The following is an 18,622-nucleotide window of genomic DNA, read 5'->3' as shown; positions in this document are numbered from 1 at the left end:
GGCCAGCCAACGTGCTGCAGATGATAGAATGTTTGACGTTTGTTTTACCGCATGTTTCCCCGCTTCTTGCGCGCCATTTGTATCTTGTTCGCTTGTGCCCGGTTAAATTCTTGACGCTTTGCCTGTTTCTTTTACTATCGACTCAAAGAAAAAAGTTATTTCCGACCAATTGCAAAGAAAATATTGTTGTTTTTCCGTGTTTTGTTGTGTTGTGGAACAAATTTAGCGGACAATTCCATTCAAACCAACCCTAGGTAAGTAATGGTTTCTTCACGACGATGGCTATCCGGATTCACATTGATCGGTTGATTTGTAGACGCTATTTATCAAAGAAAACATCACTGCCGTTAAACTAGTTTCCTATTCTTTTAGCAATTAATGTTAACATGATCATGTCCACCAAAGAATGTTGACACCACCTGTAGCAACTGTTGGATTCCACATTAAATCGAATTCCACAAGTGTGTGCTTGGCGTCCACAAACAGAGTTAACCTCTCGGAGAAGATCATACGCAAGTGGTATTGACGAAAAGAAACAATCGTATTAATTCCTTCTGCATTTGATTGAGTCTTACTTTCGGATATCGTTACAAGGAGGAAAAACTTCGTTGCGCTAGAATGTGATATTTTCCTCTTTTTATTCTAAAGCATCGCGCTCTCATGCATCATAATATTTCGCAGAAGTTTATATTTGTATAATTAATATCCTTGTATATATATATGTATATATAGAGAATCTTTTGTTCCGCACCTCGTTTGTCTACACTTACGTTTTTATAAGGCAAAGCTTTTACATAAACTATATCGATAATTGGTTTTGATGGGATAACCCTCCCGCCGGCATGCGGTAATTGCAAACCGGCATTCGTACCGGCTGCTCATCCTTAGCTTTCCTTTGATTTGTTCCGCGCTAAAACCGTGTAACTAACTGTAAGCTCGGACTGTTGCCCCGAATTGAACGCGCATCTTCCTCATTATAAACAGACGTAATATAAGTGTTTGCTTAAACAACCGTGTGCACAGGATCATGCGGAACAAACGTAAGCAAAAATGTTCAGCTACGGCGGCAGTAGGGAAAGGAAGGAAGGAAAGTTATAGAACAATCATAAAAAAATCGGGAACTACTACTCTATTCTCTAGAGGCTGCAAAGGCAATGAAAGCATTGCAGTAAGATATTTAACAAGGACAGGTTTTACACCACCTTCCTGAACAACAATGTATAGATTTGTTCGTTTCTTTTGAAGTGTTTTGTTCTGTTTCTCCTATCGTGTTTAAATGTTTCTTGTGTAAAGTGTGTATAATGTATAGATTCGTACAGTCTGTAGACGCTTTCGCTTTCTCGGGAGCCTTTTTGATCTTTTTCTTGTTTTATCCCTTTCGATTCTTTGTTTCACTCCTTTTGTTTCGATAAAATGGTTAAAATAAAACAATACGAAAACAATACGTACATTGTTCTTATCGGCATCACAAGCCAAGCACAAGTTTCTTACTTTGAATTGGTTCTGTTTTCTCTACAGCAGTCCTGACTGTCGTTAAATGCAATATTGAAGCGAACTATCGTTCCAAAAGTTACGATCGGTCGATCGTATCCTCTACCACTATCACTAATTTTTCAATACTTTTCTGTTGTTTCGGTAAATTAGAGTATTTTTTTAATGTTTACTTCTACGGATGTGTAACTTGAAGTGTAGCTTTGAAGGTGTTTTTTAAATTCTAATCTTTGCGTAAAGATATTAGGTAGCTACGGGTCAAAGAGACCCCCATCTCCCACCATGCTTTTTATTTGGGTGAAACACAATCCTGCAAAGCCGTTTCTAACTAACTCACAATGCGTCACTAAAATGATCGTAGCTGAAAGGCATAGTGAAATGTGTAAAATTGCGCATAAAAAGTGTATAAGCGGAAAACTACAAATGGATTAATATATTAACATTACTTTCTTGTTTGGTTCGAAATTATCACGACAAATAGATAGTTTCTATCGCGCTAATGCGCTCCCGAATAGGACGATGTGCGGTAGCAGAAGCAATGAGTAAATTGTGCGAGATGATCGAAATGTTATCACAAAGAAATGTCTCAAGTTTGATGATGTCACCCAAGAGTGTGGGGATAGTGATGAGCTTCCCTTTTTTTTGTTTTACTAAACGAGTCGCTTGCGGCGGTGTGTGATGGGCCACAGTATCACGATGGTGTCAAATTTTACTAAATTAAAATATTCCAACAACACCAGGATGATGGGGTGGATCGCCGCGGTGGTCGACCGCCGAAGAAGCTAGGTTACATTGTAAACGGCGACTTTGTTGAACTTGAATTTGAATCATCAAATCATTGCCGACAGTGGATTGAAGCGCATGATTTTCGACAGCAGAATCCACAGGAAGGATGTGAAGGCGCACAGTACCACACCACCCCACCCAAGGTCCAGGCTCCAGGCGGTGACGAATATCCGGGCGCCAAGGAATTTCGATGCGGCCCTAGCCGTACCCTTGATGGCCACCACACCATCGATGGTACCGTCAAAGTCGCTATCGAGCAGTGGTCGTCCCTGTTGACGCTTGAAGTGGATGATCATTAGCGTGAACAAGGCGAAGAGCGCTGTGAATGAGGAAGGGGTATGAAATGCGACACTTTTGGGGCATGGAAAACGATTGAAAAGGTTTTATAATTTATATATTCTTTTTTTGTAAATTTTATTCGTTTGTAGTACTTATTTTGCGCCTTTTAAATATAATGATTTTAAATGCTACTTCACACACTAAAGCTTTTGTGAAAAAGGTTCTTGAATGGCATTCGTTTCATGTGCAACGACACAGTTGAAATTCACTTAACCCTCTTGAAAGCAGCTAGAGGGAGCATTACAAAGGATCCTCTCACCAAGAAAGAAGCACTGAAATTGTTTGAAGTTAGAAAGCTCCATTGCCATTGCTGTACGCCATTCGAACTTCCATCGCGTGACTTGTTCACCGCGAAGATGTACACTGTTGTTGTACTTCTACCGTAGTTGAAACCTTGGTCATATCCTCGAAGGAATAGAATTTGTCATTTTCTATTTCCGACGCGTCTCTGCAAACATCTACGGTTCCCTTGCATCGTTCGCGAAATGGACGCGCGCGTGTGGTGTGCAACAAAGTTATCAAGTTAAGGGTGATAGACCCCCCCCCCCCGTGCCAGTGGGGTTGCATTTTAGCATTGGCTTTTGGGCTGGGGGAGGGAGCAAACAGCTGATATGCGTGAGCGTGTGTATTACGAGGAGAGAGAAATAAAAAAAAGGAACTAAAGAGAGAAACTCGACATCTCATCGATTTTGTAGCGCTCCATATCCCAGGTGGGAGTAGCGTGTTGATTGTCGGCATGAAAGTGGATAGTCAATATAACGTTAAGCCTTCAAAAAAGGAAACAAGGAGAAAAGAAGCTTTTTTATGGTTTTTGTGGGTTGAATTTTTTATACCAAGAGGCTTCGCTAATCCAACGGGAAACAAGCCACGGTACAATGGAAACGAATATTAAGAATGAAAAGAAGGGCAGTGTGTGTGTGCAAGTGAAGGTAAATTAAACTTACCAGCCAGCAGGTACATTACGCCTGTCACCAAAACGGCACTGATTTGGCGCTGGCAAACACCAAAGGCGCCCACCAGTGCTGCACTGCCGAGTATGATCAGACACACGAGCGAACATGAAATCGATAGATTCTGCATCCCTGTTGAGGTATGATCGATCGGACAGCAAAAGGGAAAAAAGGAACACATCACAAGAGAAAAATAGAAGTAAAAGATGGATTAGTTTTGCATATGTGGCAATGGCATGAGCGGCGGTGATGTAGGACCTGTCCCCAGTGTGTGGAACAGTATACTATTTGAATATTTTTTTATAAGCACTAGTTTGTAAGTGTTACGATACAAATCTCTACCAGTAAGGAAACATGTATGAAATAGTTTTTAAAAAGGAAATAATATAGTAAAGGAAATTGTTTAAAGATAGCTTCGAGACATATGCAAAGCTTATCGGCAGTGAAGAAAGTTTTTCCCATATAAAAGTAGTGCAAAGCAGAGCCGAACAAAAAAGCAATAGATGAACGTGAATGTATCCACAAGCAATAGAAGGATGGAATATATGAGGTCGGCAAATTGTTGATCTGTCACCAAATTGACGATGGTGGTGGACGCGCTGATCGATAGTGCGCTGCAGTATGGTGCCATTGTGGAAAAGCCACCCCCTGAACCCCCACCCCCGGCATCAGTACGGCACGAATGAATGAGTAAATTATGCACTCGGTCACAAAAGCTGTGGGCAATAGATATCTGGGAAGCGGTTTGTGCCGGGAGTGCACAAAGCTTTTATTGTACGCTTGAGGAATGAAAGCGAACTATTGAATAAAAAGGGTAAAAAAAAGCTTTGCAATTGGCTAGTCACTACTAGCGATGAAGTCATATGATGATGCTACCACCTACAAGGATCAAGAATAAAGAAAAGATGCAAATGTGTGATTGCTTTTGCTCCCCGAGTAGCTATCGATCGATAACTGATATCGGTGATGGTAGCACGAGATAATAGTATAAGCAATTGGCAAAAGGACGTGCATCTTAACATATAAAAGATTATGCTTTAAAACAGTGCAAAAAAGTATGTTGAAAATTAAATGCCATTAAATTTGGAAGCATAAAGCAAAATGCTAATTTTTTGTTTTTTTTTTTTAATTTGCACACACTTTGCTAAACATCGTAAGAATATTGCACAGGTATGTACAAGTTTCATCATTTAAGATTAACATAAGTTTGTTTTTTATTAAAAAAAATGTAAAATAATATGTTAACCAATTCGTCTAGTTGGTTTGCCCTTTATCACCCTTGAGCTTTTTATCTCTGCAGCAAGCATAATCCAATGTGGAAATTAAAAAAGGTTAAAGGTCCCCAAAAAAAAGGGGACATTGTTTGCTGTTGTATTCCTTCATCAACACACATCAGTCGCGCATATTAATGTTGATAAAGGGAAAGCAAAGTGATGAGAGGAGGGTAACTGTTAGAAAATGGAAGAAAATAATGAAAATAAACACTCCACAGGGTGCTTTGTAAGAACCCGTGCTAAACGGACAGGAACACCCTGAGAGGAAGAGATAGGAGTGATCTGTCTGTGAGTATCCATACGCTTTAAAACGGTGCTTTAAAAGGTCAATTGGAAAGATGTAAGAGACTCTGCTCCGGCAGTGGGTTTTATGTTTTGTTGTTGCAAAAAACAGAGCAGTTTAAAAGATAAGGATAAAGAAATATAAATATAAGCTAAGATGAAAGTATTTGCACGCGTCGCGCTGTACCTACTTAAATGCGGATGTAAGGACGCCTGGGACTCACTGTGTTGCCAATCGGCCCTTGCATCCTCGTCGTTGCCCTGTGCACTTTCCATCGTACCGGCGAGATAGTTGACGCACTGTTCCACCTGCGGAAAGCCATCGTTCGACATGGTGCGGATTTCATCGGCCGTCAGATCGATACAGAGCGTCCAGATGCCACCGTTCATCGGTACCAGAAAAACACCCGCCCGATTGTCGGTGACCACCGGTGTAGCTGGACCTCCTTTCTGGTGATGATGATGCTGATGATGTAGCGTCGGTAGACCTATTTGAGAAAAAAAAACCAAAGGAAATTCAACAAAGACCCCCCAAAAAAGTGTCGTTCTGGGAGCTCCTAATACCTTTGCCTTTGAGGGGGATCTTTGCTGCCCGACCGTCCAAGTACCAGTGCAGTTCGATAGCGGTTTCGTTACTGATCCGATCGAGGCTGGTACGATCCCACGACACATGCTCCCAGTGATCGGTCATGATGGCGGCACAAAGCATGGCGGTTGCACTGGACGTCATGAGCAGCGTCAGGAAGAGGAACATAATCGGTGGCGGTATCGAGCAACACGTCCCATTGCCCGACGGAGTCTGCTGATGCCCGGTGGCTCCGGATGCGGTGGTGGTGGTCGTAGTTGCAACCCCTCCCGGTCCGGTACTGCTGGTGGTCGTTGCCAGGATGGTAGTCGTTGCCGAAGGTTGCATGGTGTTGGTGTAATGCTGATAATAGTAGCAACTATCGATACTGGGAGACTTGTCCGGTAGCGCTCCGGATGGATAGTGATGGCCGCTCGCTAGCAGATGGTAGTCGTTGCCCGACGCGTTCGCAGTACCGTAACCGAGCAGGGTGTTGTTGTTCGTATCATTGGGTGGGCAGTAATTTACACCGTGCTGTTGTAGCAACGGTGCATCGTAGTCATACTGCAGATAGCCGTGCTGCTGTCGCCGATTGACCGTCGATTGATGGCCACCACCAGCTCCACCACCAGCACCGCCGCTACCGCTCGATGTTTGATAGCGGTAGTAGGAATTGTTACGGTGTATTACCGGCCAGCTGCGGGTGGTCGATTTATTCCGTGAGTAGCTGTTCGCCGTGGTGGTAATGGAGGCGGCGGCGGCGGTGGCGTCGGTGGAAGCAATATTGGCGGCCGTCGTTGTCGTCGGTTCGGGCGTGTACTCTTCCCGTCCTAGATCCACGATGGAGTGTTGGTTGGTTGGTGCACGCAGTGATTGCAGTTCGTCCCTATCCTCCTCACCGTTGTGGCGTTCGTTGGGTTTGGATGGATGCCTGTTGGTACCACGAACAGCTGCACGAATACTGCCGAAAAAGGAGCTTCTACGTCGCTCAACGATTGCAGTGTCCACGGGCCTGTTATTGTCCTCCACAGGAATGAGTTCGTCTAATGAAGCGGAAACGGCGTCAAGATCGGTGTTTTGTTGCACTCCTTCCGGAGTCGATGCAACAGCAGGAGCGGCGGTAGTAATCGGTGTCGGTGGTAATGGTGTCGATGTTGCTGGGTCTACCGTCGCTACCGTCGGTGACCTTGGTGTGGGAATTGTATAGGTGGTTATCGTCGATGCTTCTGGTAGGCAATGGGTCGTCACGGTGTACTTGCAGCCGGTGTCCGATCCGGGTTTTACGAGTCATAAATCGTTCTCGTGCTTCTTCATTCTGTCACTAAGATCGTGTATTGGTATAATTGTATCGATTTGTAGCTCTTACGTTTTTCACGAGATCACGAAGGTCCCTGTATATTGTTGAGCTTATTGACGGGTTGTTAAAATCAGTGCTAACGTTTCCCTGCAATTACAAAAAAAAAAGATGTATAGAAACGTTTACATGGTACGTTTATTATTTTAATCCATAAAATATTATTAATACGTGAGAATCAATGTTTCCGCACTACTACTAAAATTATCACAGCATTGTAAGCAATTGCGCTGTCTTATCGATTCCAATCAATTGTAGTTGCGAATCACTACCCTCTAATCTAACAATCAATCTCTACTACCCCATGCTTTGTACGGATGAATTATTCTTCAATCCTGAAAATGTTTCCCGCACTTTCCCGCGCACCCATTTGTGGATTTTATTAGCAGTTTCGTCCTGACAGTTATGGCAGTGACTGGTGAGAGTTCCTTTCGGGCGCTTATCTACAATCGGAACTAACTAACGCATCAGCTGCTGCTGCGTCATGCGAGTGGATTGCCCGCTCGTAGTAGTAGGTTGTACGTTATCATGTTCAGGCGCCAGCCGGCTTCCGCTGGACATTTTTACGATGCTCGCAATATGGCGGGGGGGAAGGTGGTTGACCCAAGTGAGTCAAGTGTGGTGAGACAGTGTCATACCGTGACGCTGCTATCGCCACCGAACCATGAACGAACGCACAGTGAACTTTAAACGTTCGCCAGTTTTCCGGCTGAGCTGTGTTGTGCTGTGTGGCGGTGCATTTGATGATGGAGGCGCATGGTAGTAGGTATGATAATGGGATTGTGATACAATCTTCAATCCGTCCAATCCGCCGTCCGTTTGCATCTCTGACACCCTTTCAAGCACCCTACAACAGAAGCTGAGCATGGTTGGCCTTTTTCGTTTACATTCGGTTGATGAAACGAAACGAAACTCTGAAGACGGTAGATCACTGTCCTAATTAACGTTGTGTTTGCAAACGACATAACGGCGCGCAAAGCGTTGTTTCTTGTGTAAAATGGATCCAATTCACTGGAAGCCATGCCGACCGCCATGCTTAACGGGCGAGAGAGAGGATAATCAAAATCCTTAATTGGTACTTTTAGTGCGAAACGAGGATTGCAGGATAAGCAGCAGCAGGAATTGCTAGTGGATGAGAGCGTAGTTAGAAAAGTAGTATTGCGATCGTTAGAGTAGAGTAAACAATCAAACGATCTTTTTGTTTTTTGTTCGTGAAAACTATGTTGAAATATTGTTTATTTACCAACAGTTTCATGTTGGCATTCAATATTATAGCTTTATATTTAGATATGTTATAGAAGGCCTTCTCATTTCATTGATAAACCGTTTTGTCTATTTCATGACATATTCCGTGTGATGCATTAATAATACCATGCTGCTTGTTTCGTTTTATTCCCTCGGTTGAACGAAAAAATATCTTTATTTATTTATTCATTCAATTATGACATCCCTGAGCTTTCGTTTTTGTTTGTTTTTCTTTTGCTGTTGGTGGTGGTTGTCCTCCTTCACCCCCCCCCCCCCCCCCCCCCAAGGCCCTTGAGATGAGATCATTTCATGCGCATGGTAATTGTATGGAAAATGTGAAATTTTCCCCCAAGCCATATGAGGGTTTATAGCGCGAAGGGAGGATATTCGTGCTGGCGCGTTAATCGTGCATAAAATTTTAAATGTTATTGCGTGTTTTAATTGCCAAAGGAAAACGATTTTTTGTGTACCACATTTTTTACATAAAAAAAGTTATAAATATTTTAAATTATTTTATCTAATTACTAGTTTATCTTGTTCTCAGATTAATTTATATTAATTTTAATCAAAACTACATTCTAATAAATATAATGTTGAGCTTTTGCTATTGCGTAGTATAAACATTTGCAAATTGCAAATAATTTTCTTTCATCCCACTGACGTGAATGTTTATGCTCCCTGGGACTGCCTTTAGCACTTTCCATTAGTGTTCCGACTTGAAATCATTCTATATCCGGTTTGTTAATGTTTGCTCTTACTCTGAATGCATTCGAAGCACTCTTTGTAGTTCCCAGTCGTAAGCTTTTTATATCTGCAATCAGCAAAAAAACAAGGCGCATGAGAAATGTGTGTAGGTTGGGCCTACGCCGTAGATAATATGGCCTTTTGTAGGAGGATCAACTCTGTCAACCTTTGTGTAGTACTATCGCAAGGATGAGCTAAATGGGCAAATGTTACTCCGTGCCAAGCACTGACGCAGCATTGCTTTAGGTTGAGGGATAAGAAGAGGAACTTGAAAAAAAAAGAATTCGTTTAGTCTTAGACGAGTGTGTACCACATCGACGCCCTAATCCATTAGCGAAGTGTTTGCGCTTGTTTTTGCGCTTAAGGAGTTTGTGTTTACGATTTGAAATGACGTTGATATAAGCAGCAGAAAACCGTTCTTTTGTTTTACACATTTAACGATTTACTGAATCTTTTAAGAAGTTTGAGATATTTTAAAAGTACTAAACGTCTTATGATTCTGGGATATTTTTCAAAGAATAATTAATAAGAAAGGTACATAAAATAATTAAAAATATATGCCGAAAACTCCTTTCGATTTCTGCTCCTCTGCCGCTTGGTTTGATTTGTTTACCAATTATTCATACAACGGAAGGCTAAAATCAATTAGCTAAAACTAAGCCCATTTTGGGCAATGCATAATTTATTTGAGCTCACAGTAAAAGTAGTCTGTTAAGCTGTGAAAATGTTAATTTGGACCCCGAGCGTACGTGCTATCCGCACATTCCGCTCACAATCGATTGTGACCTGTTTCGTTAAGGACAACAAAAGGCTATAAAAATAATGACTGATGTTAGAATCAAAAGCAATGCCACGAAACAGTAGTGTGTCCCCTAACCGTTTATGACTCTAATGGGAAAAACTTTTTCTATGAGCTTTGGTAAACTCCATGATAAAGGAAAAGGGGGTGGATAACAGATGGGGTGGCGAGTGTCTGTTTGCTCTGTAACTTCTCTCTCGAGTTTGCTGCTCCGAGGCACATCTTCCGGAAGATCCCTTTTTATTTTTGCAGCCTTTTCCGGTGGAGCAAAGGGTGCGAAGGATGTATTTTTTTTATCGGTAAACTATTGTTCATTTCACGCAAGTAAATGGTGGTCGTTGAGTGGATTTAATCACTACACTTGAATGGTAGTTGTTGGTTCCATACATCATTAGTAGACGAAAGGGTTGTTAAATTGTTAAAAAAGTATGTAAACTTTTTATACTAAATTCGTGGAAGCCGGTAACTCAATATCCCTATTTACATTCGACGTCAAGATGTGCCAATCCTCTTGTAGAACTACTTAAATTTAAATCCTTCGTTTGATGTGAATGTGAATAGTTCCTTTTGTTTGATATAAATGATGAGATTGCAAGCTACAATTTCTATTCCACCTAAGCTTTTTGTGTTATTAAGGGTAAAGAATCTTCTGAAGCTACCATGGAGTGAAGATGAAGACGAGAAAAAATGATTAGATCAAAAGCGTTTCATAAATCATGAATTGGCTGAAGAAACTAGCTGCGATCATAAAACAATTTTGAAACATTTACGTTGAATGGAACTCATTGAAAACATGAGAAAAAGCATTACTCATTAATATCGCTAACTTTCATACGCATTAACGGCAATGGCAGAATCCATTTTGCATAAGTCATCAAAATTGATGTCCTTTAATACAAGGAGTTTTAGCGTAAGCAGTCTCCGAGCTTTACACTAACCCCGAAATGTCCAATATTATTTTTGGCACGGCGGCATTGAAAATGAAGTTAAAAATCTAATAAATAATTTGTAAATTCTTTACCAATCTCTCGGTATTTATTATTTTTTTAATTTTATTTATTTTATATTTCATGATTACGCCTTTGGTCGTATTGTCAGCCTCAAAATGCCGAAGTATACAAATCAGCCAAGGCATTTCCTCCTTGTTTTTATTAATGTTTGTTAATATAAATGTCGTCACATTAAACTTATTGTTCAATGTAGTATTATATCTCTTTTAAATTAATGTTAATGTAATTTAAATACATTTTTTTTAATTTTCAAGATTGCGTGCTTTATACGATCAAACAGTGTTGTTCCTGCGTACATCCGTCCTCTCCCCCTGACCTTCATATAGCCGATCTCACCAACGCTATCTGGTTGGACGATAGCCAGCTTGTAACCGCTGATAAACGATTCTGTTCCGTTTTTACTTAATGGTTCGACCGTTTGCAAATCTGAATCATAGCCTGTAACAATCCGGCAACGAGCAGCCCGCCCGCCAGCCGTGTACAAAACACACTGCGTTTAATGTTTCTCGTCCTGTGTATCGTTTGATGCGGCCAGTAACCTTTCGACAGAGGGTATAATGGTAGTCACACCAACCACACAGGAAGAATATTGTAATGAGGTTGTGACCGCGGTGGAAAAACCCAGCCGTCTCGAAAACTCGCCACAACTTGCCGGCGACTGGCAAACGACTGGGAGTAGTTGGGCGCTTCTCTCGTTCTGTTCTGGTGGTTTAAACCAACTTCGAATTGCCCGCGCGCTAGAAAGCGAAAGGACCACAGGCAATCGAAATGTTTGAGCTTTGATTTATGCCCTGTCCGGATCATGGCGCACCGAACTGCCCCAAAGATTTCGCGTGCTTGTGGAGGGTTTGTTATACCGTTTGTTTTTTTTCTTGTTGGGTGCTAGCTTTTGTTTCGCTTTTTTTCGTCCTTGGTTCGAACGAAAGTAGAACAGAAATTAATTGTCCAAATATTCGGGTCGGTTATACAAGAGCCGTCCATTCCAGCCATTCAGCGGCAAATTTGTGTGTAATAAGTTTTAGTTCTTTGATGTTGCTTCGTTCGTCTCTCAGCAGAAGATAATCTTTCAAAGTTTAACAGTTTGAACTGCGTGTGACGAGACTGTTCTGTAGTAGTAAAAGACAATGATATGGAAAAGTTTTCGTTTCTACTTACACACTGGTATTGGAAGAAATCTACGATGCTATATAGTTGTAGGGAGGATACTTCGGTGTCTCGTTCTGGTGATACGAAAACCGAAAACTTTGCTTTTGCTTCACTCGGTTGTCTTCAAGTATGTAAGATGAGATGGTAAAAGTTGTTTCCTATTTGTTCGAATTTGCAATATCCTTTTGCTTTCTTATAGTTTTTTTTTTGAAATTCGAAACACTTTTTTCTGTTGTTTAGTTTTTTAAGAGCGCTTTGTTTGCAAAAGCTTTACCCTGTAAGCACTTGAAACATCTGAGGATAGTAAAACATTCATTTGTCACAAGAAGCGTTTCTAACAGGCAATACATTTGGGTACAAAAATGGTGTCTAAGGATGCAAAATTGTTCTATTACATGATTAAGAAGGAAGCACTTTACACATTAATCGTATGGCACAAAAAAGAAATATTGCAACTATGCTTTGAATTTGACCGTTGCCGCCCTTTCTCACACACACAAAAACCGAGTTTGTTGGATCGTATGCAATATCATAATTTCATTTACTGTGCAAAGTTCAATTATATTACTCGTGCGGTGAAAATATTTGTACCAAAAATTGGCCATACGATTGTTACTGCTTGCTGGTTCGTGCTGCTAAAAGCATTTGCTGTTATTATCCTGATCGGGAGAGAGAGAGAGGGGGGGGGGGGGGGGGGGTTTAAGGAGTTACGGTGTTAGCTACCCTTAGAATCACTCACAAACCGTCACAGCAGAAGAAGAAGTACAATGCAGGAGCAACGATGATGGGGCGCAAAAGCTCAGCGTAGTAAATTGGTAAATGCTTGCGCTTGAACCGGAGAAGGTGGCTATATCCACTACTCTACTTTGCTACGTGTCGAAGAAATCGATTTAAATATTTTTAGTGCCTTTTTTTGCTATTGTACTTGACGATGTCCTTTTTTGTTGTTTTGTTTGATGAAGGTTTTAATAAGCAAAGAAGCTTTGGTGAATCTGAATGTGTTTGAGTTTGTTCCAATTTATTGATTTACTTTAGTAAGACAAAAGGGAGATGCAAATTGATTAAATATTTCCAATGATTTTAATCAATTGTTTTGTGTAAAGGATTCGTGTCTGTATCACAATAATGCAACGATTTAGATCAATTACACTTACTGATTGTTCACTTATTTTGTTTTCTTACTGTTTGTAATATGATCGTCACAATGGGAGTAAAAATAAAAATCACTTTCCCGGTCCACATGTGACGAATCCAATGAACTGATTACGTATGCATTTGATTAAGTAACACACCGAGATCCGAGCCTCCACACCGTGTATGTATGCGAGAGTAGCGTTCCACAAAACGTACCTCTTTCTTAACGTTTTACATTTTTACATTTTATACAACAACAAGCACAATCACACATTTCACACGTAGTCCGCCGGCCAGTGTGCTTACAAAACAATTCCCGTGGGTACAATAAAAAGTGTTGTAGTCGCGTCGTAAATATTCTATTCCGCTTCTTTGTGCACTTTTGTCACATCATAAACACATGTCGCTTATCATCACACAGCACAATATTGGAAGTTTCCTTCTTTTTTCGCTTCCGAACTGCTAACCACGCTAAAAGTCTAATGCCTTGTGGTCCAGCCTAGTTAATGTAATTTTTTTCTTGTACTTGTAGAAATACAACCACTACACCATAGGACGATTATGCTTACAAGGGGGAAAAAAGGATACTGTGTACTCTGTGGCGGCAGCGTTGTGTTGCAAAATTGATGTCTTTGCTGCGGCGCAACTGTTTTGCGTGTATGTGTCGCTAAGAGTTGACCTCTGATGGTTTCACAAAACTTAAGGGAATTCTTTTAAAAAATCACAATTTGAAGGATGTCGTCTGGGCTGCGAATGGTGGGAGAGAATCACTTCGTTGTGATTTCGATAGTTCCCTCTTTAGGACACTTCTACTGCTTGATACTGCTGCTTCTGCTGCCTTTCTTTCATTGCGTACTGGACAACGGAGTCGTATCTCAGAGCGTTCGGCACGCGTACGTTGCGCTACGTGTTGGCGCTTTAACTGTGAACTTTCTTCGCACGAACATGCACCGAATGCACGATACATGGGTGAACATTTTCCTGGTGAGAATGCCCAAAACAGAGCAAATTTGTCCGATCCGAGAGCATTTGTTTAGCTAAAAACAACCAGAAGCAAATAAAAACGGATACAGAAGAGCGAGAATGAGAACACAAGAGCATAACAAGGATCACTTGAAAGGTGGATGATGATGTGAAGAGTTTTCCTGAGTGGCAAACAACATAAATGTTTTTGAGATGAGAAAGTGTTACTTTTCCTTCTCTCTTGTGAATTATTTTTCTCATCCTGTACGTATTTGCGCCTTCCGGTTCTTCCTTCTTTGAGTTCATCCTAAAATCCGTTTTGCTTCCGTTGGTATATTGTACTCCTCTCGATCGGTTTACTGTCGGTTTTGTCAGTTGGGGATTTTCCTGCATGTTTTTCCACCAAAGAAAGAGCGCGCTCAAAGTGTTTGGTTCATTCAAAACTTTCATCTCCCGCCGGTATATTCTCGGTGTGTTGCTGTTCGGTTTGAAAAGCTCTTGCGCACTTGCGGGGTGGCGTGGGAAAAAAATCGATAACACCGATAGTTTGCGGCAAACATTGTTAGACGACACAGACAAGTTAACTTCACAGTGCTATTAATTGTTAATGTTGAAGTGATATTGAATTGTGCTTCATCTATCGTTTGACATCAGAATCTAGCGCCGTTTTTTTCTATAAAGTCCAGACATTCGTGCAAAACCCGCTGTGGATCAGTGAGAATCGTAATCACAAGCGTTGTGTGGAGAGTATGAGTAGAAAGAAAATGTTTTTAAAAAATGTGGTACGAATTAATTCCTTTTATATTAAACTGTTTCATACGTTCTACTGTATATCCTTTTTTCTGAAACGTTTGATCGTTTAAACAAGCCAAGCTTTAATGTATGATTGTGTATATACCATGTACAAACACTGGAAAAGGAATGATGTGTAAAAGCTGCAACGTTTTGAGCAAAACGCATCCTACACCGGCCAGACTACCGATCAAAGCAAATTGTTATCACTATTATCGTCGGTACAGCTATGCGTTGCATAAATTAATTGTGTTTCTTTCTTTGCCATGTTTGATGTGCGATAGCATATTAGTTTACATGGAAAGGTGCTAGCATAAGCATCTGTTTTGCAACCCATGGAGACCTGCAACAGTTTGTTTTATTTTATTTCGTATAGAATGTCCTTATTGTTTATTACGTACACAACCAATGGTTTACTTTATTTACATACATTTTATCTTGTTTGCAGTACAGTTCCTGCTCAATTTCGTGTTGGAAAGTTTAGTGTTTTATCTTATTTTTAATAAAACTTATTCGTTGCTTTGTAGACGAGCTTTGCAGCTTTCAATAAAATGTTGATTAAAAATTTTTATAAGTAGATTATTGAATTTTCTACTTAAAAAATGAAGATATGCTAGAAAGTCCTAATGTTAGAATTAAGAATGTTGTAAAAAATAATTTATTCCATATAATTTTTTGGTTGAAAGTGAAAGAATTAATAGATTTGACCCTCACAACCAAAACGTTATGAATATGCAAATGTTTTTTGGAATAAAAGGAAAACACATTCAAAACGTTATATGATTTGGTCATAATATGTTTTCCTTCATAAACCTGCTTTTTTATTCCTTTTGCACGTTTCTAGTCCTTTGCGATTAGGGAAAAAGGGATTCAAAACAAAACCACCTCACAAAGCCAGCATAAACCGTGCATAATTTTCTTTACATATTAATGTGGATTTTCACGGGGTCACATTTCTTTTTGATGTATCATAAACTCGAATGATTTATTTAAAACAGGGCCTCCACGGAATGGTGGGGGACACATTGTAGATGTTTAAAAAAGAAACATCTGAAAGCAATGGCGGCAGAAATGATATTATTTTTTTCTAAATTTACTTACAGAATTCTGTGTGTTTGTAAAACACGTGCGTCGTGTCATCTTGGGCTCATCTACCAACACATCGGACGGGCAGTTTCGAAATGGCGGAGAAATCGGAAACACTTGTCACCAAGGAGGAGCGCGTTAACGAAGCAAAGGAACTGTTTGGTCGCGGTAGCAGAAACTATTGTATGAAACAGTACGCGGACGCGGCCGACGATTTAAGTGAATGCTGTTCCATTTACTCCGAGGTGTACGGACCGAATGCGGACGAATTAGGATTGCCTTATCTCATGTATGCCAAATCTCTGATTGCCCTCGGGAAAGACGAGAATAATCTGATCGTTGCGGAAGGAGCTGAAGACGATGAGGATGATGATGACGATGAGGAGGAGGAGGAGGGAGAGAACGAAGGCGATGAGAAAGAGCAAGCGGATAGTTCTGATAAAGAAAAGGAAAACGAAGCAATGGATACGAAGGAATCATCAAACGAAGCTGGAGATGCTACAGCAACGGATAAGGAAAATGATAAAGATAAAGAAACCGAAGACAAACCCGAAAAGCAAGAAGTCTCTGATTCTGTTGTAGCCGGTTCTAGCGGGTCTAAGGATGTAAACGGTGAACCACAACCGGGGCCATCGACTTCGAATGGAGGTGGAGGAGATACAAGTGTGCAGGAGGAGGCAGCAGATAATTTGCAGGTTGCTTGGGAAATCCTTGAACTGGCGGTTAGCATTTTCCAGCAGCAGGGTGAAAAAGGTTACGACAATCTGCCCGACTGCTATACGGAATTGGCAGGGATTTCTTTTGAAAACAGTTTCTTCAAGGAAGCGATCAAGGATTATGGTACGTACGCCTGGTAGGACAACATAACCGAACCTGTGTAATTATTACAACGTTTGTTTCTTTTTACAGTGAAAGCATTAGAAATTTACAAGAAAACAAAACAACCTGATCTGCGTTTGCTGGCCGAGGTGAACTACAAAGTTGGTTTGTGCTACATGATGGAGAAAGAGTTCGAAGAGTCGATAAAATCGTTCAAAGGAGCTGTATCGGAGCTGGATAAAATAGTAGAGGAGGAAAAAGCGAAAGAGCAGACGGATGACATCAAGGAAACAATACTGGATCTGGAACAAATGAAGGTGGAAATTTTGGATAAAATTACTGATGTCGAAGATGCGTTGAAAACGGTTAGTGAGACTGAAACAATTAAACTAAGACAATATATTTCATAATTTTTAACGTTTTTTCCCTTTTTTTTGCAGCCAATTGAAGATGTAAAGCGGGAGCTTTCAAAGATTCTCGTTTCCGGTGAGGGTGAATCGAATGGCAAGGATCTAAACAATGGTGCAGGTACCTCTTCTGCTGTCGGTAGCTCCAATGGTAGCAGTTCGAAGCCCTCAGTAACTTCCACAAAGCCGGCAAATGACATTTCGCATCTTATCAAGAGGAAGAAACCCGATAGCGTTACCGCGGAAGTAGAAGGATCACCGGCGAAAAAAACTGCTTCCGAATCGGAAAACGTAGCGGCGTCACATAACGCCAGTGCGTAAGGTATATACAGCAAAAAAAAAGACAGAAGCAAGTATTCTCTGAAGATCTATGTTTAGTTCTTTTGTATCTTTTGTTCGAATAATTTCTTTCGCTCTGGTGGTATGCACAATTCATTTGGTTTACGAAGTTTCTATGTCTATTGTAAGTAGCTTAGGCAAAGCAGTAAAATTTGTTTTTATTTTCTTACTTTATGTTCCATTTCTTATCTTTGAAAAGACACGTTTTTAAATTATGCATTGATATTATTCCACGACTCTTCTTAATGTTTTTTTTTTTTTGGTTAAATTGTGGACCGGCATTCCTAGTTGTCTGTTTGAACATGCGCTTTGCAGACCGTAGCAAGACAATTGTATCAATTCTATGTTCTTTAATAAATGTATGGAAATTTTTAAAAACAGTAACACTATAACGGTTTGTTAATATTGAGAATTCATTATACGTAAATGGATTTCTTAGAGTTGTTTTCTTATGGAAGATGTTTCTGTGATTTTTATTAGCATCGTTCCACTTTTTATGTTTTTCTTCAAATTTTTCAATTTAGAATATGAATTTATTCATTAGTTAATTGGTTGATTGATCCGCTCCGAAAACGAAGTTAGATTTAAATAAAAAATATTTGTTTCTGTAGAGTTTATTATTAATTTTTCAGTATAATATCACCAGCAAGTGCACTTGATATTGAATCAATATAATTGTAAAATTTGATCATATGAACAACAATCATTTCGTAATACGCTACTCGCTGCTGTATATTTATAAATAACATCTTCTGCCGTAAAACAACAGTTACAACAATTTCTTTCTCATCTTTCTTGCTTCTGCCCTTGGGGTACAGAAGCTAAAACCACCGCCCGGTACAGTATTATCGAAAACAAAAGTGATCGCTCCAGTGTCACCACAACACAGTGAACCGCACAGCGAGATGAATGGCAATTGTAACATGCAAAATGAGTTAAAGTGCGTAAATGCAGCATACAATCCTCCCATGCGCTTACCTTTAGACATCTTCAGGTCGCCGAGAGTGAACGATCGGATGTAGACAATCAGCGAACATCCGATAAGGGTGCAGCAGCAGCTTCGTGAGCACAAGGGAGAAGCTTACAGGAAGACGAAA

The 18,622-nt window shown here is 40.5% G+C and overlaps 2 protein-coding genes across 5 annotated transcripts; one reads left to right on the top strand and one right to left on the bottom strand.

Annotated features, from left to right (window-relative positions):
- Positions 1-36: 36 nt before the first annotated feature.
- LOC125764331 (protein NASP homolog) lies at positions 37-17,909 on the top strand. 3 transcript variants are annotated; one of them, XM_049428483.1, is made up of 5 exons: positions 37-254; positions 13,652-13,776; positions 15,978-16,800; positions 16,870-17,144; positions 17,220-17,909. In XM_049428483.1, the coding sequence occupies exons 3-5, from the start codon at positions 16,056-16,058 to the stop codon at positions 17,505-17,507; spliced, it is 1,308 nt and encodes a 435-aa protein (XP_049284440.1). In that variant the 5' UTR covers positions 37-254; positions 13,652-13,776; positions 15,978-16,055; the 3' UTR covers positions 17,508-17,909. The 3 variants fall into 3 exon arrangements, with proteins under 3 accessions (XP_049284440.1, XP_049284438.1, XP_049284439.1); XM_049428481.1 differs by lacking the exon at positions 13,652-13,776; XM_049428482.1 differs by lacking the exons at positions 37-254; positions 13,652-13,776 and adding an exon at positions 14,560-14,864.
- LOC125764326 (uncharacterized) lies at positions 2,256-6,972 on the bottom strand. 2 transcript variants are annotated; one of them, XM_049428476.1, is made up of 4 exons: positions 5,687-6,972; positions 5,314-5,610; positions 3,561-3,698; positions 2,256-2,596 (listed from the first exon to the last, which is right to left on the bottom strand). In XM_049428476.1, the coding sequence occupies exons 1-4, from the start codon at positions 6,033-6,035 to the stop codon at positions 2,322-2,324; spliced, it is 1,059 nt and encodes a 352-aa protein (XP_049284433.1). In that variant the 5' UTR covers positions 6,036-6,972; the 3' UTR covers positions 2,256-2,321. The 2 variants fall into 2 exon arrangements, with proteins under 2 accessions (XP_049284433.1, XP_049284434.1); XM_049428477.1 differs by having other exon boundaries at positions 5,347-5,610.
- Positions 17,910-18,622: the final 713 nt, after the last annotated feature.

Source organism: Anopheles funestus, chromosome 2RL, assembly GCF_943734845.2.
Source record: "Anopheles funestus chromosome 2RL, idAnoFuneDA-416_04, whole genome shotgun sequence".
NCBI classification, from domain to species: domain Eukaryota; kingdom Metazoa; phylum Arthropoda; class Insecta; order Diptera; family Culicidae; genus Anopheles; species Anopheles funestus.
The sequence above is the reverse complement of the archived record's forward strand: the minus strand, read 5'-3'. Positions and strand labels throughout refer to the sequence as shown.

Excerpts from the sequence above, each read along its gene's own strand:
- LOC125764326 (XM_049428476.1), bottom strand. The coding sequence starts at position 6,035 with ATGCAACCTTCGGCAACGACTACCATCCTGGCAACGACCACCAGCAGT. Across the intron at positions 5,611-5,686 it reads GATCCCCCTCAAAGGCAAAG|GTCTACCGACGCTACATCAT; the intron begins GTATTAGGAGCT and ends TTTCTCAAATAG. Across the intron at positions 2,597-3,560 it reads CGTAATGTACCTGCTGGCTG|CGCTCTTCGCCTTGTTCACG; the intron begins GTAAGTTTAATT and ends CCTCATTCACAG.
- LOC125764331 (XM_049428481.1), top strand. The coding sequence starts at position 16,056 with ATGGCGGAGAAATCGGAAACACTTGTCACCAAGGAGGAGCGCGTTAAC. Across the intron at positions 16,801-16,869 it reads GGAAGCGATCAAGGATTATG|TGAAAGCATTAGAAATTTAC; the intron begins GTACGTACGCCT and ends TTCTTTTTACAG. Across the intron at positions 17,145-17,219 it reads TCGAAGATGCGTTGAAAACG|CCAATTGAAGATGTAAAGCG; the intron begins GTTAGTGAGACT and ends TTTTTTTTGCAG.